General features: G+C 38.9%; 1 protein-coding gene across 2 annotated transcripts in view; it reads right to left on the bottom strand.

Moving 5' to 3' along the window:
• Positions 1-15,089: 15,089 nt before the first annotated feature.
• The window catches only part of RPF2 (ribosome production factor 2 homolog), a 46,292-nt gene continuing 36,347 nt past the window's right edge, over positions 15,090-25,034 (bottom strand). For both annotated transcript variants that reach the window (XM_027853584.1, XM_027853589.1), the window contains 2 exons: positions 17,175-17,319; positions 15,090-15,368 (listed from right to left, as the gene is read on the bottom strand). In XM_027853584.1, the coding sequence (XP_027709385.1) occupies positions 15,174-15,368; positions 17,175-17,319 (340 nt within the window). In that variant the 3' untranslated portion in view covers positions 15,090-15,173. The remainder of the gene's footprint in view (positions 15,369-17,174; positions 17,320-25,034) is intronic.

Here is a 25,034-nt window from a genome sequence, read left to right as displayed (position 1 = left end):
CAGGTAGGGGGGAGGGGAAAACCATAGCAAGGACAATTCCTGGGTGGTAGCTTAGAGTACTGACCAGGACTCATTGGTGAAGTGCTTAAGGTGTGTGTGTGTGTGTGTGTGTGTGTGTGTGCATGCATGAACTCTAGCTCGTGCACACGTGTGTAGGAACTGGAAGCCTCTGAGAACAAACTATGACTACTTTTCAGTTTTGCGCGGGACTGGCACTGCTCTCCCAGCACTGCACTCCCAGAGTGAGCAGGCTATGTGGGCTCTACATCTCCTGAAGGCATTGTGTTGCTGATAACATGACACTTGACCTGCCATCATGCAGGTCCCTGCCCGACTCGAGCTCCTTACTGTGTCCACAGTCTAAACTTGCAGTTTCTGCTAATGTTCACTCAAAATTTTCCACTATGGACCAAAATTACATTTAGCGAATGGATTTTGTGAGATAGAATGCTGGAGTAGCTAGCAAGCTACTCTCAGCATCGAGCCCAGGATTCAAACGCAGCCTCTGACATACTGCCAGTTGTGTGACTCTGGGCAAGCCGCTTATCCTCCCACTGCCTGAGCCCCCTAAGACCATGACTTGTAAAGGAGGTAGCAATTTGTATTGGTAGAATAAATTTCTTCAGGAGGAGATCCCTATGTTAATGAAATTCAGGCTGGGGGGGGGTTGTGCTAAGGCTTTCATAAAAACAGGTGCAATACCAACGATACTATATAGCCCATTAAGACAGCTAATTGATCATTAGCCATTTCTGTGTGATAATTCCAGAAAGGAGGGTTCCTTTCTAGAAGAACAAAGTAAATCACTTTGCCTCTCTGAGATTCAGTTTCCTCATGTGTAAAATTAGAGATAATACTGACACTTCCTCCACCTTTACATGAATATATTCCACATATAAAGGGACTCTCTATAGGACCTTCATGTTTCCATGATGCTTGAGGGCTTAAGGAGAAATCATTCATTATGAATGTCGGGACTCCATCCTCCAGAAGGTTATCTGCAGACTTCGCAGTATAGTAATGCCTACCTAGTTCAGACTCTGATTAACCAATCAGGTGAACTGCAAGATACCAATATTTTTTTTAAAAAAGATATTAGGAATGTCTTGTGAGCAGAAACTGGCTGGATATTTTTTTTTCTTATAGGATAGTTGGAGCAGCAGAATGCAGGAGCAAGAAAGAGAGAGAGAGAGAGAGAGAGAGAGAGAGAGAGAGAGAGAGAGAGAAAGAGATGGCAACTTCATCTGGCAAGAGTGAATGGAGAGACACAGGATGACCAGAGGACTAGGGCATTGCAAAGAAAGGAACTGATGACCATTTATAGAGGCAAAAATAATCATGACTGAATATGATGTGAGCTTCCTGAACTCTAGAATCCTGTTATAGAGTCTGATAGTAGCTCTGGGCCATGACCAAGGGATTGAGAACACTCCAGTAGGATGTAGTAGCCCATAGCTATCGCTGTTTGTCCTTTTTAGAAGAGGACCAAGGACCAAAGGCATCACTGGTGATGTCTTGACTCATGCACTAATTGCATTTAAATGAGGTAGAGTTGTACAAAGTCATCGACCTCACCTTCTTCCAGAGTTATCAAAGTCCAATGGCAAGACAGAAATCAAGATGATTGGTAATGGCCCAGGATGCAGAGGATGACCTTGGTATCTTCAATGTCTGACCAAGCTCTAAGCACTTCATAGCACCTGCTTCCGCTGCCTTCATGGCCATTAGAACAAATTGTTCTCATCTGTCCATTCTGCTGGGGGAAGTCTTCACATGCTTGGGGTAGACATCCCCCAATTCATGGTTACCCTCCAACCTGGTTTAGCCCATCTGCTGAGACGGTTTACCAGGGTATAGCAGCTGCATAAGCTTCTTGGAGCCACATGGGAGAGTTGAGTGCCAGGTGGACACCAAAGGTGTCCTGAAGAGCAGTGCTGAAAAGGGGTCAGCAAGCCCTCATACCAGAAGTGCTAGACCTTCTTGAACACCCGTACACCCCCATAGCCCACAGCTGTTGTCAAAATGGAATGTAGAAACACCATGTTAGGTCTGCTCTCTATCTCTTTGTCTGTCTGTCCTTGTCTCTGTCTTAACATATAGATAAACTGACAGAAACATGAATACTGCTGTAATTTCTGGGCCACTCCAGTCCTCTTGTCATCCAGCATCTTTCTGTTTGTGATTGCCAGCCTCAGACTACAAGTCTGAGAGTGAAGTAATGAAATAAAGGAGGAGCTAATTAGGTTGTCCAGCTTCCAGGACCAATGCTGTGAATTTAAACTGTGCCCTGTGGATGAGTTAACTTGCAGTATCCCTCAGAGGCACAGGAGGTAGCTAGCTATCCAGGTGTCTTTGCCAGGAATGTTTGCTTCTCAATTTAATTTCTTGGTGCCTTGCTATTCTATTTCATTAAAGGCTTTTTTTTCTCCTGGAACGCATGTCTCATATAGCTTGGTCCAGGAAAAGAATATTATTGAATAGGGGCTCATAAGCTGCATCCGCTTATGAGAATAGATGTTGACTCAAAGAGTACCTTGGACACCAAAGCTAGCTTTCAGGGAGTCACACTAAGGGTGCCCTGAGCTTCTGGCCTCACCTCTCTTCTTTCTCAACATTCTCCTGTTGATATTTTATCCACTCTCATGGCTTCAACTAGTATCTCTTCATGGGTAATTACTAAGTCTTACGCCTCCAGCTCTACCCACCCACTCCCATTAGATTATACCCCTATTAAATAATCCTAACTGCTATTTCTGTTAAGGGTTTTCTCTCAGTCACCTAAGCTTAGAACTTCGGGAAAAGAGAGAAAGTAAAATTCGCTTAATAATACAACTTGTTAACAACCTCAAGAAATGCTAGCAAAGGTGGGATAAGAAAAAGGTTATAACTAGTGACATCTTGCATTTGGGTATTTAATCATTCCCAGTCCACCACTGACCCTCATTACCAAACACTATTTAATCTTTTTCTCATTTCATGAAACCAGAGGAGCCATTTCCATTCAAACATATATTAATAATCCCTGGGTACATTCCTCCAGTAACAATCCAACAGCAGAAATTTTTCAAAAAATCTTTTCACAAAGTTTCACAGAGAAGAAGATTGTTCCAACCATAACATGTCACGAAAGCCGAACTGTTCAATAAGGAGCTGTCGGATGGAAACTGGAAAGGTTTCCAAGTCTCTTACCCTGTGCCAGAAGGGAAAGGAGGGGGTTGGAGACACCACAGCATTGAATGCAAGACTTTGAGTTGCATAGCAGTGATTGCATTGCCTCTGTTGGCTATAAATATTCCTTTGACTCAAAAAAATCGAAGATCCTGCCAGCTTGCTGTAACAACACAATATTGTTTCAGAATGTCCACAAACTAAACCGCAACCCTAGGCTCACACACAAGCAGAGAGCTTGGAATCGAACAGAGGAAACCTATTGAGGGCACTGAAATTCTATTAAAAAATGGTTTCCAAAGGTACTCATAGCCCCTGGGCCCAAAGGGGCCATGTGTGCTGCTGGAGAATGAAGAGTGCCTGCATGTTTCCACTAGATGAATATAATACAGTCAAAATTAACCAGCGGGCTCAGGAACTAGATTTGAGCTGATGCCCTCACAATTGTATGTCCTATTTTATAAATTGCAATTGTGCTATACCACAATGGGCTCCAAATAGATGCATGATCTATAGTAAATATAAAAGGGCATATCACTCACAATGAGAAGAAAATTGAAAGTAGGTACCTTGTACAGCTATGGCTGGGGGTGGGGGGAGAATTATTTTTTTTCCTTAAAACTCTTTTTTTAGATATAAATCAGTTAACAACAATTATATCACAAAGTTGGCCCTGGGCTCTTAAAGGCTCTAACAGTGCAGCACAAACTCAAATAGAAGCACTTCATCTAGAGAGGTTTTGAGTGTCAGCCCAGCAATTAACTGCCTACCTGCCCTCTATGGATCACCATAGCTAGGTTCAGGTTCTTTGCTACTTGGCCAAAGGGTGATGAAATTTTCAGCAATAGCAATTAATCAAAATCATCTGCCAAGGTCATTGGGTCACTACTGACGCAAATCTAGAAGTTTAGCTTTAGAAATCATGCAGTCCAACTTCATCTCCTTAAAGATAAGTAAAGGGGGAGCGACTATTCTATAGTCATAGTCAAGGGGTACCAATTGTCTGTGTCATGAAACCAGAGAGGCCATTTCCACTCAAATATTTATTAATAATCTCTGTGTGAACCTCTATCTCCCCCCAAAAAAAATCTACAAAGTACAATGCACAATGCAGATTAGGTGTAGGACAACTATTTATTTCAATACAAAAGAAATGCTAAAAAAAAAAAAACCAACCCTCAAAAGCACATATTTTAAAAAATTATTTATTTGTTTATTTTTATATTTTATTCTAAACTTTACAAACACCAAAAACAAACCACATAAATAGAACAACAAAAAGATTGTACTTTAAAATGCAGATCTCTATCACGTACAACTTTTTTATTTATAATTATATAACTTATTCAACCTGTTGCTTTCAAAGTTGTCCTGCTTGTCTGTGCTTTTTTCTAGCCTTTCTTCTGTCCTCTTCTCTACATTTTAACCAAAAGATACCTCTATGATTTTCTTCTCTTCCTTCCTTGCTATCCATGTGTCATTGCCAGGAATGCTTGCTTCTCAATTTAATTTCTTATTGCCTTGCTATTCTATTTCATTAAATTATTTTTCATCTCTTGGAACTTATGTCTCATATGGTTTGCTCTAGTAAAAGAATAATATTGAATGAAGGCTCTTTTCTTCCTTTCTACAACTGTTTAAGGAGGGCTTAAGCATGAGCCAAACCTAAGCTTCAAGTGATTTTTTTCCCCCAGGACTCTGGTGTGGATTAATAAAGAGCCTGAGAGTTTGAGAAAGAAGCAGACTCTGCTCTTTAGGGGCCAGGTTTCCTCAGGACTGAACATGATCAGTGAGTGTGGATCCAGAGCTAAGAAGGACCTCTTAGTGAGAGATGGAAAAGGTGAGTGCCCAAGCCTCTGTGTGCACAATAGTGGTTCTGTGTTGTTACATTAGGGAGAAAAAAGCAGATATCTTTGATAAAGGTGTTATAGCCAAGATATATAGGAAATTGATTCAAATATATAAGAACAATGGCCATTCCCATTGATAAGTGCTCAAAAGATATAAAAAGGAAGTTTTCAAAAAAAGAAATTCAAGCTATTAACAACCATGAAAAAATGCCCCAAATCACTAATAACAAAATAAATGGAAATTAAAACACCTCTAAGGTTTCACTTAATACTCACTAAGTAGCCAAAGGTAATAAAGGCATGAATATGCTAAATGTTGGAGATGTGCCTTTGTGAGGATGGGCCCAGTAATGCAATGTTGATGGAACTGTAAATTTGTCCAACCATTTTGGAAGACAGTTTGGAACTATTAAATAAAAAAGTCACTAAGCTAGATTCTTGGACTCTCAAGTATAGATTCTTGAACCTTGCAATATTGCTACTAGGCATATATCTCAAGGATGGTAAAGACAGAGGGAAAGGATTTATATATACAAAAATATTTGTAACAGCGCTTTTTGAAACATCAAAGAAATGGAAATGATCTTCACTCAAAATAGATACCTAATGATTGGGGAACCTAATTAATGTTGAACAAATTATGATATGTGAAAAAATACCATATTTTTGCTATGAAAATGATAAATATTATGCTATATTGCTATAAAAATGATAAATATGAAGCATTCAGAGAAATGGGAAGATTTGTATGAACCAATGTAGAACAAAGTAAACAGAACCAGAGGAACAATTTAGATAATGAATATTATTATGGAAGGTACTGTTAAAGATTTCAAAGCTCTGATCAATGTAGTAACCCAGGGGTGGGGAACTTGCAGCCTTGAGGCCACATGTGGCCTTCTAGATCCTCGGGTACAGCCTTTAGACTGAGTCCAAGTTTTACAGAACAGACGAATTATAAGGGCATTTGTTCTGTGAAGTTTGGATTCAGTCAAAGGGCCGCACTTGAGGATGTAGAGGACCACATGTGGCCTCAAGGCCACAGGTTCCCCACCCCTGTAGTAACCAGTCATGACTTCAGACAGCTGGTAAGGATATTTGCCTTCTGCCTCTAAGGAGAGGTGAAAATATAGATTTTCAGACATGGTTTAATATGATGACTTATTTATTAAAGTGATAGAGGCTTCCTATTATGGGAGATGGTCATTGGAAGGTTATAGTAATGTAAAAAAAGAAAAGGAAAAAAAATCAATAAAACATTTAAAAACAAAGAGTTGTAATTGTGCTTCATTTGAAAAATACCTGCTTCTGAAATTGTAAACAAGTACGTTTTTTGTTTGGTTGGTTTGTTTTTTGCAGATTGAAATCTTTTTCATTCATTCAGCAAACATTTATTAAGCACCTAGTAGGTACTGAGAATACAAAGACAAAAAAGAAAAAAAAACAACCCTTACACTCAAGAAACTTAACTATATATGGTGAATCCTTTTGTAACATGCCCTTTGAGTCATGCATTAATTCACTTATTTGTTCAACACATTTTATTAAGGACTTGTTACACATAAAATAGTTTGCTATGTGCTGGAGGTACAAGGAGATATGGAACAAATATTACTCTCGGAGTGGTTTTCAATTTAATATGAGGAAAGACATTTATAAAAATAACTTTGTTGCAGGAGATAGTGAGAGAAGTAAATAGAGGAATACTAGGAAAAGTGCTATGAGAAGTTTAGGGGAAAAATAGCTTTAGAAAGGAAAAAGATGACTTCAGATTTGGATGCATTGAATTTGAGGTGAGAACCCAGCATCCTGGTGATGTCCAGCAGGCAGTTGGAAAGGCAGTTCTGGGGAAGGGTTTGAAATAGAGATATAGAATTGGGAATCTTCACAGAGGCGATCACTGAAGTCTATTTGCAGTAAAAAGTCCTTGTAATGAGAATAATTATGTCTTAATAGATCTGTTTTGCAATTTCAGACTTTTTATGTCAGCTTTTTTTAGACAAGTCAAATCTGTACTGAAAGCTTTTTGCATTTTTAGAGCATTTCTTAATATTTTATTTTTTCCCAATTACATGTAAAAACAATTTTAACACATTTTTTTATTTTGAATTCCAAATTCTCTTCCTCCTTTTTTCCTCCTTCATTGAGAAAGCAAGCAAATTGATATAGGTTATACATGTGTGGTCATGCAAAATGTATTTTCATATTAGTCATGTTGTGAAAGAAAACAGACCAAAAAAACCCACCAAAACAAAGGTGAAAAATAATACTTCGATCTGCATTCAGACTCCATCAGTACTCTCTGTGGAGGTGGATATCATGTTTCATCATAAGTTCTTTGGAATTGTCTTGGATCATTGTATTGATAAGAATACTAAGTCATTTGCAATTGCTCATCATACAATATTGATGTTACTGTGTACAGTGTTCTCCTGGTTCTGCTCATTTCACTTTCTATCAGTTCATGTAAGTCCATCTAGGTTTTTCTGAAATCATTCTGCATATCATTTCTCATAGCACATTAGTATTTCTCTACAATCATATACCGTAACTTGTTCAGCCATTCCCCAATTTATGGTCATCCCCTCAATTTTCAATTCTTTAAAGAGCTGTTATAAATATTTTTGTACATATAGTCCTTTTCCTTTTTGTTTTCTCTGTCTTTGGGACACAGAGCCAGTGGTGGTATTGCTAGATCAAAGGGTATGCATGGTTTTATAGCCCTTTGCGCATAGTTCCAAATTGCTCTCCAAAATGCTTAGATCAGTTCACAACTCCACCAACAGTATATTAGTGTCTCAGTTTTCTCATATCCCTTCCAACATTTGTCATTTTCCTTTTTTGTCATCTTAGCCAATCTGATAAATGTGAGGTGATACTTCAGAGTTGTTTTAATTTGCATTTCTCTAATCAATAGTAATTTAGAGCTTTTTTTCATATGACTATAGGTAGCTTTCATTTCTTTATCTAAAAATTGCTGGTTCATATCCTTTGACCATTTATAAACTGGGGAATGATTTATATTCTTATAAATTTGACTCAGTTCTCTATATATTTGAAAAATGAAGCCTTTATCACTTGTTGTAAAAAAAAATTCCCCATCACTAAAAAAAAAAAAATTCCCCCAACTTTCTGCTTTCCTTCTAATCTTGGTTCATTGCTTTTGTTTGCGCAAAATCTTTTTAAATTTAATACAATAAAAATTATCCATTTTATGTCTTGTAATGCTGTCTCTTGTTTGATCATAAATTCTTCCCTTATCTGGCTCTTTTTCATTATGACATCACTATATAAATGTAAGGATAGAGGAGTGGTAGAGTGGGCCTCACATATGTAGGGAGGACTCCATGTGTAAGGAGAGGGTGCTGTCATAAGAGTGTGGCTTGAAAAGAGGCAGAATAAACATTTCTAGCCTCTTCTCCCCTACCCTTCTCCCAGAGAGACTTTCATTTCTGCCAGAAGAGGAATCTGCTTATTTTTTCCCAACACAAACTCTCTCTTCCATCCAGTCCCCCTGTCTCTTCTCATTAGGACCCCCACCCCCACCCCAGGAACCTCCCTTCCATCCCTTTACTATAATTTCTCTCTGCTGGAATTCCCTTTCTCCTTTCCATTGTCCATCTGAATTCTCCTCGAAGACATCAGCAACTTCCTTCTTATATCCTGACTTTCTCATCTTTATAAAATCTTTACAAGTCAATTTTTTAAATGTATTTTGCTTGGCTATATTTATGTATTACAAGAGAAGGCTTCTGGGGTGAGGGGAGCTAGTGGGAATAGAGGGAAGAGTAAAGATAAAACATCAAAAATACACCAAAGAGAACAAAAATAATTTCGGAAGGGGGCATAAACAGAACAATTAGTGGGACCTTTTTGGCCAACAACACTCCCAAGCATTAAACCACATTAAAATGTAATTGAGAAATATTTAACAAAATAAATGAAAATAGAATATAGATGTTAATATGTTATTTTTAAGTCCATATGAGACCCAAGGATCCTTCAGTAGTGGGTAATATTTAAACTGATGCAGAGTGAAGTGAGCTTCTGATCAGAAGAAAAATTTATATAACGATGACATTGTAAAGAAAAACAACTTTGAAAGACTTAGAAATTCTGATCAAACCTATGCTTGTTTCCAGCCAATGTCTCCAGAGCACCTGTTGATGAAGCATGCTGCCTATCCCTTGACAAAGAGATGATGGATACATGGTGCAGAGACACACATTTTTGACCACTGTATGGATTTGTTTTCCTTGCCTATGCTTATTTGTTACAAGGGTTTTTACCCCTTTCTTAATTTTGGTTAATTAGAGGATGGATCTTTATCATCGTAAAGAAAAAAATATAAACTTCTGATCCTGACATTTCAAGCCCACTGCTATCTCATCTGACTAAGCTTTCTTTCCATTCTTATTTCATAGCATTGTTTCATCTACTCATTCCAGTCAAACCAGAGCATCTGCTCCTCCTTTATCTCATCCTGATTTGTCTCCATATACTTTTGCACACGGTATCCCATCCATGGAAGGAACTCCTACTCTCCCATCCCCCTTCTAGTGGAATTCAGGCCCTGGAAGAAACTGGTGAAGGAACACTGGTTTCTATACCTGTAGAATCCAAAAGATACCTTTAATAGCTTCAACTTACCCTCCCCAGGATAGCAACAGGGCACAGGGGTGGGATTATGGAGAAGGGCAGAAAGGGAAAAAAGGTATGAAGCATCCATTCTGACTCCCCTCCCCCTAGAACTAAGGAAGTAGGCTTGATATAATTTCTGGGACACTCCTGCTCCCCCAGCATCTTTCAACCTGCTTGCTAATATTGGAAATACTTTTTACCAGGATCTAAAGCCTTTTATTTCCAAATGACATAAGTCTTAAAGAGTAAATTTATCTAGATATTTAAATATCTTCATAATAATAGCTACCATTTATATAGGGCTTTACCGTTTGCAAAGCTCTTTTCATGTCAACATATTTCATCCTCTCAACTTCCCTGTGAGGTAGTTACTATTATTATCCCTATTTTACAGATGAGGAAACTGAGGCTTAGGGGGCTAAGTGACTTGCCCAGGGTCACACAGCAATGAGGGTTTGAGGCAGGATTTGAACTCAGGTCTTCTTGATTCCCTGTCCCACATTCTATTTATTGTAACACTTTGTTCCTTCCCAAATACCTGAATATTTCAACTGCGTTGCAATCATTGGTCACAATTATAGCAGACATTTTGCTATTTGGATGGGTGGGGAAGGGGAGAAAGTTGAAAGCTGTAGATCTTAAGGATATGGGATTTCCGCAGAGGAAAAGGGTGCAGAAAGAAATGGCTAGGCAGGAGACACAGTCTACTGATATAAAAAACTTCCTGTCTAGGGAATTCATTCATCAAAGTATCATTATAGCACCATCCTCTTGGCCACTGTCACTTTCAGATCCTTTCTCTCCACCATCACTAGGTACCTCTTTGAAGCTCCAAGACATCTGTTAGATCACCTCATCCATATTCTTTTTGCTACCAGAAGGCCATTTTTCCTTCTTTCTCAAGGAGTTCAGAATGAGGCTCATAGTTTTCTCTTTGCCTCAACTCTTCCTTTCTCTCTTTCTCTATCTCTTTGTGTGTGTGTGTGTGTGTGTGTGTGTGTGTGTGTATGTATGTGTCTTTCTCTCTCTGTCTGTCTCTGTCTCTCTCTCTCTACCTCTGTGTCTGTCTCTTTCTCTGTGTCTGTCTGTCTCTCTTTCTCCCTCTCTCTTTCCCTCCTGATAACCCTTTGAACAACTTCATGTTATTCATCAGTCTCTTAAATTCTATGATTTCTACTTTCACCACTCAACAGGGGTGAAACACAGTCAGCCAACAAGCATTTATTCAGCATATTTATTACTATGTTCAAGGCACTGTGTTAAGGCACCAGGATACAAAGAAAACAAAAAACAGCTCCTGACCATGAGGAGTTCACATTCTAATAGACATAGATTTCACTATCACCCAAACTCTTCCCCCTTTGAAATTGTGAATTCTGGAATTTTTTTTACCTCTCCCGCTGTTTCCATCACTCACCCTACTAATCCTCATCCTCAGGTCACTCCCACCATCTGCCTTCTCTGTTATGATGTCCTTCGTGACAAATAAGCAGATTCAAGCAAACCAAATACACATATAATGCAATTTCTCCTGTTTATATCTTTTAATCATGTCTATTTTTATTGCTGTATTGTCTAAGAGCATGATAGCTACCTCCTGCTTTTTTTAGTTCACCAGAAGCACAGATTCTGCTGCAGCCTTTTATTTGAACTCTATGTGAATGTTTCAAGTGTTGTCAACAACATCTTATTGGATGTTGCTTCCTAATATAGTATTTTCTCTTCCGTTTTATGAGTTCATTTCATTCACATTCTCAGTTATGACTGTTATTGTGCATTTCCCTCTATCCTATCCACTTATACTTTTTTCTCTATTCCTTCCACCCATGTTTCCTCTTTACAAAGAAAATAATGAGAGAGGACTGTTGTTCAGTCATTTCAGTCATGTCTGACTCTCCATGATCCCATTTGGGGTTTTCTCAGCAAAGATACTGGAGTGGTTTGCCATTTCCTTCTCCAGCTCATTTTACAGATGAGGAAAATGAGGCAAACATGGTTAAGTGACTTGCCCAAGGTCACACAGCTAATAAATGTCTGAGATTTGAACTCAGGAAGAAGAGTCTTCTGATTTCAGGCTCAGCACTCTATCCACTACATCACCAAGCTGCCCCTAGTGAGAGAGGACTGTACCCAACACTAATAATCTATAATTGAAGTCACCTGCTTCTGCTCCACTCTCCCTCTTCCCTTCCTACCAAGATCCTGATCAGGTCTTTACATTTTCTTTCTTTCCTTTTAAGCCTCCCTTTCAGAATATACCTTCTGAAGATGGAGTTTATTTTACTCATGACTAATCTCTCCTTGATTCTACCCTCCATCTTAATCCTTGTCACTTTTTCCTGTTCCTACCCAGAAGTTTCCTGATCCCACCCTTGAACTGAAACAACTCTCATAAAGATTACCAATTATCCTGATGACTCCTTCCAACAGCATTTTCTGTGTTCATCTTCCTCAATTTTCCAAGGCTCTTAACATTGTTGACTACTGCATCCTCCCACGTACTCTATCATGTACTCCTTTCTCGTTTCTCCTATTTGTGTGGCCAATTGCTTTTTCATCTCCACTTATTCATCCCCTTCCCAGAACCTAACCATGGGATGTTCATGAAAGGTTTATCTTGAACCCTCTATGAAGTATCTTGTGGTCGTCTCATTCACTCCCATGGTTGCAATTATCATCTCTATGAAGATAACTCCCAGATCTGCATAATCAACCTGAATCTTGCTCCAAAACCCCAGTCCTATATCACTAAGTGACTTTTGGGTTTCTCTTTGTAGGTTTTTTCCCACTGATATCTTAAACTCAGCCTCTGACATATATTAACTATGTAACCCTAGCCAAGTCACCTGGCCTCTCAATAATGTAGACAACTCTCTTATATTACAAATGGCAGAGATGGTGCTGAACTGCATTGGTAGTTTTCTCACCAGGGAGTTCCCTATGCCAGTGAAATAACATATCCAGTCCCTATTACTATCTTAAACTTAATATATTCAAAATAGAACATTTACCACTAACTTCCACCCAAACATGCCCATTTTCTGTTTATCTTGGTAGTCCCAGTAACTAGCATATAGTAGGTGTTTAAATGTTGAATGAATGTCAAAGTAGCAATGTCAAAGTTTGGGAATGAGAGGGCAATATAGTGCAGGATATAGGCTTTCTCTGGACACATGGTTGCCAAAAGCAATAGAAATAGATGAGGCATATCTTTGTCTACAACATCTGTGAAGGGAAGGGGTCCACCTTCCTTGCCACTACCACCACCAACTGCTTACTGATGGGTGGGTAAGCCTGTGAATAGCAGCCCTCCTTAGGCCACAGATCTTGCTTCCAGTCTAGCCCCTACAGTCAACAACTAGAAAGCAGGCCATGGTGAGAGCCAGAAATTATTTTTGCAGGTGCTATAGTAACACCCTCCCAGCTGCCACAACTACTGAAGATACAGAAAAGTTCTTTGCCATCAAAGTCCTTGGCACTGTTAAATGGTTCCATTCCAGAAACAATCAGTAGAAATGACAAGAAAGGAAACTCATGGGACCTTTCCATTTGAATTATGGTTGAAATTTCCTATATGCTGTTTCTGTTAAAATGTGAGCTCACTGAGCGTAGGCACTGTCTTGCTTTTCTATCTGTATTCCCAACACTTAGCACAGTATTTTGCACATAAGTGATTAATAAATGCTTCTTTCATTCAGTCATTCATCCTTCCATTTATTAGTGGCCTTTTTAACCTGGTCCGCCATGTTATTGTTGTTTTCAGTCGTGTCTGATTCTTCATGACCCCATTTGGGGTTTTCTTGGCAAAGATACTGGAGTGGTTTGCCATTTCCTTCTCCATATGGTCCCCATAAGAAATGACAAAAGGGATACTTTTCAGAGAAACATGTAAATACTTGTGTAAATTGATGCAGAGTGAAGTAAGCAAAACCAGAATAATTTTACAGTAAGAGTAACACTGTAAAGACAAACAACTTTGAAAGACTTAAGAACTCTGATCAATGCAATGACTAACCACGATTCCAGAAGACCAATGATGAAGCATGCTACCTACCTTCCGACAGAGAGATGACAGACTCAGTGCACACAATCAATTAGACATGTTGTTTGGACATGGCAATGTGAGAATTTGTTTTGCTTGACTACGCATATTTGTTATAAGGGTTTTCTTTTTCTTTTTTCAGTTGCAGGGGTAAGAGGTGAAAGGAGAGAGAAAAGAAATAATTTGTTAATTAAAAAAAACTAATTTGGAAATCATGTATGCTCAATACTAGCCTAACTACCTTACACAACCCTGCCCTCCATTTTCCCTTACCATGAATTACTTCATCCTCCAAAATTACCTACTTCTACCTCATGCTTTTCCCCTCAATCAAAACTTACTTTTCATTCGTATAGATCACAGCAAAAGACAGAAAATAATTCCATTGAATTATACTGTGAATTAACTTTTAAAATTTTATTTTCTTCAATTAACAAAAATCTACTTTCTATCCATCCCACCTCCCCACCCCCCATGAGGGAAAAATAAAACCAAAACCCTATTAACAAATATGTGTAGTCATGTAAAACAAATTCCCACACTAGATGGGCCTGTCCAAAAAATTTATGTCTCTTTCTGATCCTCCAGTCTATCACTTCTCTGACAAGAGGATGGGTCCTTTTCCTCTTTGTTTGATCTTTTTGGGGCACAGGCCTAATAGTATTGGTGTGTCAAAAGGTACATATATAAATGGTAACTTTCTGAGTGTAGTTTCAAATTGCTTTCCAGAATGGATGGACAAATTGTGAATTAACTCAACCCTTCTGCCAGAGATAGTAGTAGATTTTTAGAAGAATTTGCTTGTTAAATCAAATTAATTTGTTGGACTGTTGAATAACTGCTGGACTTTTAGGTGGTATAACAACTAAAATGAAAAAAACAAACAAAAACCACTCAGTGTGACAGCAATACTTTGGAGTGGGGGGCAACCATTAAGCAGATGCTTGAGATGTCACGGCCCACAGTCAGCTTTTTTTTTCCTACGTTGCACATTCCCCCTTCTCCCCCCCCCCATTTTGAGTCTACAGATTCTCTCTTTATATACACATATAAACGTGCATGTATTTACATATGGGCAGACCCTGCAGAGGCTTAAGTAGTATAGATGACAAATAGGGCAAGGGTACACATTTATCCAAAAAAATATAAAGCAAACTGCATTTTAAGCCCTTACATCATCATGTTCTTTCCATATCAATAGTTATAAGAATGATCATAACAAAATTTTATTTAGCAAGCATTTATTAACTGCCTTACTATTTACAAGGCACTACGTAGGCACTCGAGATACAAAGATAAAATAAGACAGGTCTTGCCTCAAGGAGTTTACAATATGTTAACGTAAATTATACATTTCCCGTTTAATAAAAAACACACACACACACACATAATAGATCCGTGTAATAATTTTTATAGTATTGTTTACATCTGACAATTCTTTCCTGTAAAATATAATAACATCCAACTGTAGACTAAATTGAATCAATTTTTCTCCTCTTCATTTTCTTAGGTTTATTTTCTTGATTATCAGTTAACTTTTCTGCAGGTCTTTTCTTCAACCCCTTCATTTTTCTTGTTTGCAATTTACTCAGATCTTGTTTCTGCATGTGAATTCTTCCATAAGTTGCACCAAAAGTATCATGGGAGATATTTTTCTTCTTCTTTGGCTGCAAAATAAAAAAAAATTTTATTTTACAATTTCTACTAGCATTAAATAGTAAAGGCTTAATTAGTCTTTGGTGGAACACCTTAGCAGGGTTTCCATTAATGAACATTTATTGAGCATATTCTGGGTGCTACAGGGTGTCCAAGGCATTCACAAATATAGAGAATCTTAACTAAAGAGGTTCAAGAAACCTATCAATATCCCCGCCCTTACAAGGACAGCAAATATCCAATTTATTTTTAAGCTTGAAAGATAAATCTACAAATGAGGCCCACATGTATGATTGCCTACAATTCCTAGTCTCCACGGGTCCCAAAACGATCTCCACTGCAGTATTTGATTACTCACTCACCACAGCACACTAGAATACCCTCTTCTCTCATATCACACAGGCAATTTTTATTCTATTCTATTGAGAGTCTGAAGAAATTGGGCATATCTCATGATAGGAGTACTACCTGGTAGTACTGTTCTATCAGCCTAAAATAAAAATGATCTTTTAGTCAGTTTTCAGTTATGTCTGAGGCAGGCAAAAATATGAGGTTTGCAGTTCAGTGGAAAGAGAACTGGATTTGGAACCACAGGATCTGCATTCAAAAGTCAGCTCTGCCACTTGGTTCTTGGGCAATTTTACTTCTGGAGGCCTGAGTTTTCCTCATTTCTAAAGTTAGGGGGTTGGTTGAGATGACCTCTGAGGTCCTTTCCAGATCTAAACCTTAGCTCTACATCTAAGATCCACAATGTCAAAAACAGTTCAGGAATGTTATGCCTAAAAAGACGACGATGCTGTAACTTCTTAAGACTACGAACTGCTGAGCTGGGAAGCACTCTCACACCAACCACCCAGTCCCAATTCCTTCATTTCAGAATATAGGAAACTTGAGATTAGAGGGGTTACAGGATTCACCTGGGAAGGAAGAAAACTGGCCCCAGAAGTCAGGACGACTGACTCCCAGCTCTTTCCGCTAATGGTGACCAAACTGTGTTTTCACAATTATTCTGAAAGCTAAGTAAACTCTCAAAAAAACGCCCTGAACAAATTCATGCACGGGAGCTGGAATCACAAGGTTTCTCAACACCACAGACAAAGTCGAGATCAGACTTTACAATCAAGTGGCTGCCCAACTTGGTCAGAGAAAATTCAAGAGTTCAGAGGAATCAATTAATTATTTATGAAACACCTACTAGGCCTTAACAACTGTCAAGACACAAGAATCATCAAATCAAGAGGGCTTTTCCAGTCATTAGATAATAACCAAATTATTTATCTTCTTCCCTGTTCTCTTTAAAAAAAAATATACCATCTTTCCAAATATTCATTCAGTTTATACTATGCCTCTATAACTTCTATATTACAACAAAACAGTTATGACAGAAGGTATATAGCTGGAAGTCAGCATTCCACAAACAGTGACCACAAGATGGAGTTAAGTCTTCTCATAATCTGGCACATGGCAAGAAGCTTGTCCAAAGGCCTTCTCTCCTCCTCCTCAGAAGCCCTCCATTGTCCTCCTTATGGGTCTTACTCTTTATTTACCAATCTAGAGACTAAACCTTGAAAAGATATGTGGGTGGCTATAAAGCAATGAGGCCTATTCTGTGCTCCATATGATAATCAGTCCCCTATCTGTTCCACTACCCACCAGAAAATGCCATTCCTGCTGTTACACTTTTCAGTGTAAAGATACCATCAACATTATGGGATTCCAACCACATTCTTTTTCTGAAGTTTATTTTATAAAACCCAAAAAACCACAGGCCATATTTTGCAAGAATCTGCAGCATTTTTTTTTTGCAAGTTACATACCTTCAGGGCTTTAGGCAATTTCATGGATAACTTATAAAGATCATCTGATGCCAAATAGGTTCTCCTCATAATCAGATCCAGTGATGGTCCCATTTCTTCCAATTCAATTCGTGGTGTTCTGCAACCAGATTTCTTCAACAATAATCTTTATAAAAATGAAAAAATAAATACTAATGCTTTTTCTCTTATAAAACTTTCCAGAAAAAAAAGTCAGAAAATCTAAACTTGGTATCTTACAAGTTTTAGTCAAATGTACTCTTTGATTAACATATAGACTTTTTTAGGGCAGAATACAATTAAATACAACTGGGAAAGAGCAATTCAAACAGAAAACAAACAAACAAACAAAAAAAACCAAAAACTGTTTTCAGGAAGAAATCACTGCCCTTCACAGTTCCCCAAGTATGAAACATTCAATGTCCTCATGCATTTATGTACGTATAAAACTTATTCCACATGGATTTAAATGTGAAGTTATAGTACAGTCAGACATCAGGCTTGTGGAAGAGCACTGGATAAGAAAATAAGTGAGGGGAAGTGACAGCAAGAAACCCACATCTGACCATTTGAGACTCAGAAATGAATGAATACAGTTTAAAAGACCTGACAGACCACTGAATCACAGGAATATGATGACAATCAAAGAGTTCGAGCTGGGAGCCATCTAGTCTAGCCCCTTTACTGCACAATTGAGTAAGTAAGCTGAGGCTGAGAGAGGTAGGTGTGACTTGCATGATTCTAAGAACCTGAGGGGGGCAGCTAGGTGGTGCAGTGGATAGAGTACCGACCCTGAAATCAGGAGGACCTGAGTTCGAATCTGGCCTCAGACCAAACATTTGACACTTACTAGCTGTGTGACCCTGGGCAAGTCACTTAACCCCAATTCTAAAAAACAAAGCAAAACAAAACAAACAAACAAAAAAAGAACCTTAAGTCTTTCTGACACTCAATACAGCCCTCTATCCCTTATACTATGCTGCTTCTCCGAAAAAAAAAAAATTAAATTAAATTTAAAAGACACCTGTATGGGTCAGGTATTGAATCTAGTCCTTGCTCGTAAGGGAATGCTGCCTCTGAACTTTCACTGAGACCTGATTGGAATTCTGATTGGCTGGTGAGGTCTACATAAGGCTGACCTTTCTGAGCAAAGGCTAAGAAGAGAAGACAAGAGATAAAAGAAAAAGAAAACAAAAATGAAAAGAGGATAAGGATGTTATCACAGAAAGAGTGCCAAACTGTGGATCAGGCAGCCTGGGCTCCTCTGGAGCCATCTCTTACACCTACCCTATTGCGTAACCACTGCTGAATCACTTAAGCTCCCTACTCCTGTTTTCTCATCCGTAATGCTAGGGGTTGGATTAAAATGATCATTGAAGTCTCTCACAGTTCATGGGTTGTATGATTAGTTGCAAATGGAGGAAGAGGGGAAGATAAGGGCAGGAAAGGGAGGAAGAAAAGGAGGGAGGAACGGAACAAGAATTTATTAAGCTCCTACTATGTGCAAGGCACTATAGTAAGCTCTTCACAAATACTATCTCACCTGATTCGCACAACAACCCTGGGAGGTAGGTGCTATTTTTCTCCCCATTTTACAATCAAGGAAACTGAGGCAGACAAAGATTAAGTTGACTTGCCTAGGGTCACACACCAGTCAGTATATGAGCCTGGATTTGAACTTAGGTCTTCCTGAATCCAGGCTCAGTGTTCTATAAACGGGGTCATCTAGCTGAGGAGACTAATAACCAAGATTTTGGTGACAGAGAAGACAGCAAACTGCCACTCACTCTTTCACGCTATAATTCCTGAAGGATAAGGAATCTTTACAATGTGTATGGCTGGGGGAATGTGGTGGGGAAGAATAAACAGCTGGCCTGTGTTGTACCTCAAGAACTCCTGAAAGCATCAACTTGCCAGACTGAAGCAACCAAGGTAACTAAGGAAGGAGAGATCCGCTGAACATACCACAATGCCAAGCTGAGCTGTAACACAGAACAGAGAAACACTATGGTCTGTTTAACAAAGTAAGCATGATCATGGACGAGTCACTGTCAGCAAAGGTCTGACCACATCACCCCTAGTCAAACTCCCATGTCTCCCTGTTACCTCCAGAAGCAAATCTAAAATCCTGTTTGGCTGTGAAAGCCATCGTTGCATTGCCTGGCCTCTTCCCTACTTTCCTCCAAGTACTCTAACATACAGCAACATTAGCCTTCTAGATTCTCCTCACATATGATACTCAATCCCTCCTGACTCTGCCTCTTCTGTGGCTGCCCCCCAGGCCTCCAATGCTCTCTTCATCACCTCTGCCCGCAGGCTCATGCTTTCCTTCAAGACTGAGCTCAGTCCTTCCTTCTGAAAAGGGCCTTTCCCATTGATCCTGTATATAGCTGGTATGGATGCAGATGTCTGCATGTTGTCTTCCCCATTAGATTGTGAGCTCCTCGAGGGTAGGGACTGTTTTCTGCCCTCCTCTGAATTCCCCAGTGCCTAGCATACAGAAAGCACTTAATAAATACTTGCTGACTGACTTCAGCTCTCAAAGCCCCCAGAACCGCTCTAAGGCTACAAGTTACAGATGAGTTGCTAATCTGACACCTTAGAGGGGGTTTCCCTACATCAATGAAGTCACAGGTCCATGCTGGGAAAATATCAGTATCTGTACATAACTGTGAAAAGGTCAACCAAGGAGTTTTTAATACATCAGTACAAGGGTGGTCTACCTATCCTAAAAGAATCCAAAAGGGGAAGCTTTTGGAATTCTTTACAGATTCTGAATCCTAAAGCTATGAACACAATGCCATATAGCATACCTGCCTAGATTAGACAGTTCTGCAAAAGTGCTTCTCTTAGGCAAAAAATAGGAGGCCTCCCCTCTCTGCCTTGCCACAGTTATTGACAAGGCCAAACCTATTCCTTAGGAGTTAAGATCCTAACCTGAGCTAGGATCATCTTCAGTGGGTCTTCACACTAAGACACAGAACTAGAATGCTGGAAAGAACTGGTGAAAAACAGGAGACTGCAATGCTGCAAAAATTTCTGTGTAGTCCATCTCCCACACAGGCTTAGACACTGATGAAATGAGTGGGTCTGGGCAATGCTAGCCAATGTTGACATTGGCTAATGAGCCAGGCTTCCAGAAAGCAAAAGTTCCAATTTCACTGTTATAGGGCTTTTGAAAATATCAAACCATCACCTGTTACTTACACTGCGTCAGCTCCACAGAATGGAGAGATAAGAAAAAATAATCATCAATCCTATCATCTTTCTGTTCCTTCACTGATTAATTCTGGAACCATGGCCTTCCCTGGTGCCTGAAAAACTATTTGATTGCTATCATGCTGCAGAACTCACCTTACAGAAACCGGGCCAAGGAAATATTTCCCCCATGTTCTGGTCAGCCTATGAACCAGGATGTTATTTAGAATGTAAAAGGTTATTATGGAAGAGTTTTGATGAGAAACCCGACCCCTCATGCAAGTACTTTACAAGGCTTTCCATTTCATGACACATTAAAGACATCATTTTAAAAAGTGCTGCTTGCACTTAAAATTCTATTCGGTGTCTTAAAAAGAAAAATGTACCATTCTTCTTTGCAGAGTTTGGGAGACTGCGGGGGTGGAACATTAAATATACTGTCAGACACAATTAAGTTTTGCTGAACTGCCCCCCCCACCTCCTACCTTGTTTAAAATGACTAGTTCTCTCAATAGAAGAAGTGGGAGAGATATATTTGGAAATGAAAGTGGTATTGGTATAAAAAACAGAAGCTATCAATAAAAATTAGAACATTAAAAGAAACTATTGTGGCTTGGTATTTCATCTGCTGGAACCTCACCATTATCATGTTATAATGACAAAGAATATGCTGGCATTGTAGTCATTCACTGCCCAAAACACGAGCACAAATTCTCAATATGCTAAGGTAGCAGTCACAAACAGTATATGAGAAAAAAACACAGGTTCAAACTGACAAGGAGGTATGTCTAGTTCCTTGGTTGAGTGAGGTTGGAAATGCACGCTTGGAATAGTTTGGACAAGTCCAAGGACTTGCTAGGCACCTGAACAGGATACGAAGTTTCCAAAGCTTTGGGGGGGTTACGTAATCAGTACTCCTCCTGTCCAGGCAGCCTTGTTGTTTGTCCTCAAAGAGGACTATGACATCAGGAAGGAGTTGGTGCGACTTGCAGGTGAACTGGATTTAAGTGAGGCAAGGCTGTGCAAAGTCATGAGCCTCACTCTCTCCTCTGGAGCCATCTGGGCCCAGTGGCAAGATATAGAGCAGGCGACTAGAGATGGCCCCAGACAGGGTGGGAGGCCTTGGCCTTTTTAAATGCTAGCACAACGTAGGCATTTAGTAAATAGTTGACAAATGAATCCCATTACAGGCTCCTTTTCATGCCCCCAGCATCTCCACATGGCTGGTTTTTAAAAGAGCACCCACTGTACTTACATTAACAAAAGTTACTCAATATGATATTACTGTTAGTCACTGTGACCTGAGGTTCACAAGCTGGTAGCAATGAAGAGCTATAATGGACCTTTGGAGACCTACACAAGACACTTTAACAGGGGCAGCTAGGTGGCGCAGTGGATAGAGCACTGGCCCTAGAGTCAGGAGGACCTGGGTTCAAATCCAGCCGCAGACATGTAACAGTCGCTAGTTGTGTGACTCTGGGCAAGTCACTTAACCCCAACTGCCTCACCAAAAAAAGAATACAAAAAGCCTTAACATTCCTAAAACAGATCAGTTATTAAAATTGTAGGATGCTAAGAAATGAACTGAGAAAAAAGTTAACTGATTGTTGTTTTCTGACCTTTTCTGATGATCACAAGTCAATCTAATCAGTTTCATGATCTCCAGACCATCTTGCAGCCAGATCATGCTTTCTAAAATTGTTTTCTGTGTCTTAACTTGAGGCTCAAAAACCTTCAATAGTGTTCCACTGCCAACAAGATAGCCAAAATCCTCAGCACAGAATAGTGTGGTGGCAAGAACAATGGAACGGTTATCAAGAGACTTAATTTATAATCGACTCTCTCACTAACTTGTTGGAGGACTTTAGACAAGCCATTTATGTACTGGTCTCTCTGGAAAACGCTGCTCAGTAGCTCATGTTTCAGACTGGCATCTCCAACTGCCTACAAAATATTCCAATTGGTATTGTCATACCGGCACCTTAAACTACTATGCCCAAAACTAGGCTCATCATTTCCCCAGAAAATACTTCTTTTGGTTTTAGCATCTTTGTTTATAACACTAGCACTCATCTCCATCTGAAGCTTTGGCATTTTCTTTGCCTCTTTCCCTCCCCTTATTATTCTTATCTGAATGAATCTACAGTCCTGTCATCTCTTCCTCAGCAATCTTACATCTGTTCTTCCCTCACCGTTCTCATTGTCATCCCCTTGGGCTATCACACAAAGTTCAGAAGAAGTCTTCCCACCTTCACTCCCTCTTCCCACCCCTAAAAGATCCTTTACTTTCCTGACAGATTTGTCTGCCTTGTAAACATACCTGATCCTATCACCCCAATGCTAAAAATGCTATTTCCTACACCAAATTCAAAACCCTTTGTTTAACATTCCCTTCCAGTCAAACTCCACCATTCCCTGTGCCTCCTCCCTCTCTACAGGTCTGTACTTCCCTGTGTACCTGCCTTTACTTTTGCTATTCTCTAGGCTGGAAAGAATGTCACCCCTCTCCTCCTTCCAATACAACATATAACATTTTTACCTACCCTTAAGTCCAACTTAAATACTACCTTCCCCCACTGTGTCTCCACTCCCCTGCCCTCTGCTAGAGCTCAGATAGAGCACTTTACACTTTTCATGCATTTATCATGTATTATTTTGTATTAGAGTTACAAGGGGTGTGTCATATTCTTCCCATTTACCCCCTTACTAGTCGGTAAGCTCCACAGGTGCAGAGGTTAAGTGTTAAACTTTACTGCCCTCAGTGCCCAAAAGTATATTACACACAGGAGGCACATGATATGTTTGCTGAACTGCATAAGATGCTTTAGTCTTTGATTTGCTAATAAATTTTGCAGAAAGGCAGTTATATTACATTGGTTGGGAGGTCAAGCTATATGATTCAATCCACTTTTGTGAGAAAGAAGCAAATGACTAAAAAGTAAGCTGAAATGGAGTTTTTCAAGAAGGCTCAATGAGTACTGCTTTTTTTGTCTTATGTCCCACATCTTTTATATCCTCAGCACATCACAGAAACTGACATTTTCAATGATTACCCTGAATCAATCAGAAAATATAAAAAAATGTTCAGCATCCTCTATTTATGAAGGCAAAGAAGCATTCACGATTATTTTAGAAAGATTTCCATTCTATACCATAATATAATAATTTATATTTTGAGTATTTGGAGTGCTTAGAGTAATCCTCATTATCTGGAAATCTTGGAAAGATTCATCCACTAAGCAATCTAGATAGATGTGGTTCTATTATATTTAACCAATCCTTTGCTGTAAATTATATTTCCTTGTCTCATCACAAAGCAAGAATACATTTTCCTATATAGACCAGGAATATCTCTTTCCAATAACTTTAAGCAAATTTTATATCTTGTCACTTTGCCAAGGAATTAAAATGTGGATGTGGGTATATACAGACTTACCTCATTTCATTAAATGTCTTTAATAAGTGACTATGACCAAATAACAGTGGTGGTTCTTTATACACAAGCTTCATGATCTTTTTACTTAGGCAACTTTGAAACAAAGAAATCTAGGCATTCTTTCAAAAGAATGCTGTGAAATACCTCTACGTTAGAGGTTAGAATTTTTTCTATAGGTTTAAAATAGTCTGGAAGAAGGCCACCTAAGAACTGCCTTCCAAATACTTAACTACCTAGTTGGCCTTTCGAGAGGACGCCCTCCAGTCAAACTCCAAACTCTTTTTATCTCTGTGTTGACTATAGCAACCTCAGGTTTCCCCTGTGAACCAAGCAGCTGTTCTGATACAGTATTTGTAATGAACTGAGTTTTCTCTTATAAAATTAAATAAATCCCTCTTTTGTATTGCTCATTTTGTGCTAGCAAATCTGGCTTTCTGACCCAATTAAGCTGATTACAACTACTAACCCTTTTGAGAAAACAAAATTCGTATTTATTTTTCTCTCATAGACAGGACTTCTCCCTAAAATTCTCAATCACTTTAATCTATTAGTTTCCTCAGGAAAATCCAATCAATTAATAGCCTTTTTTGTGGGGGAAGGGTTGGAGAGTGGGGCTGGGGAAAAACCAAATAGACAGAAAAATAGTCTTAATTGGAAGCAGACATATAGTAAGCATAAAATTGTAAAGGAACAAAAAACCCTAGAAACATTAAACACATATACAATTTCCAACAAATCAAAACCAGTTTTCCCAAGGATTTTTTCCAGAGTCTACACACACACACACATACCCCCCCAAACATCTAAATTTTCAATGGTAATTCTAGTATCTACATCCCAAATACTAAACCTTTTTTCTACAATATTAGAAATAAAACACGAAGAGAAGGCTATATGCTAATGTCCATCATCTTTTTTATTTGCATATTTCTCAAAAACATTAACAGATATGCTTATGATAGCAATCTCTTATTTCCTCCCTCACATCCTCTCTTCTTTCTTTGCTATTCCCTACTCTTGTTCTTCTATCTCACCAAGCACTTGCTTTAGCTCTTTTAGCATATTCCCTTTAAAGGTATTCTCCTCACGGCCCTGATGACCACAGGTCTTTTGAAGATTTTTTTCCCTACAACATCTACGAAAGCCACAGCAAACACATTTATTATTATTAAGTAATTAAAGATTTTCTTTGTTTCATAACAATGGCTCTCATTCTACAATGAGTAAAC

The sequence above is a fragment of the Vombatus ursinus genome, unplaced genomic scaffold (assembly GCF_900497805.2).
Source record: "Vombatus ursinus unplaced genomic scaffold, bare-nosed wombat genome assembly UNPS02000582.1, whole genome shotgun sequence".
Taxonomy (NCBI): Eukaryota; Metazoa; Chordata; class Mammalia; order Diprotodontia; family Vombatidae; genus Vombatus; species Vombatus ursinus.
This window is presented reverse-complemented; position numbering and strand designations above follow the sequence as displayed.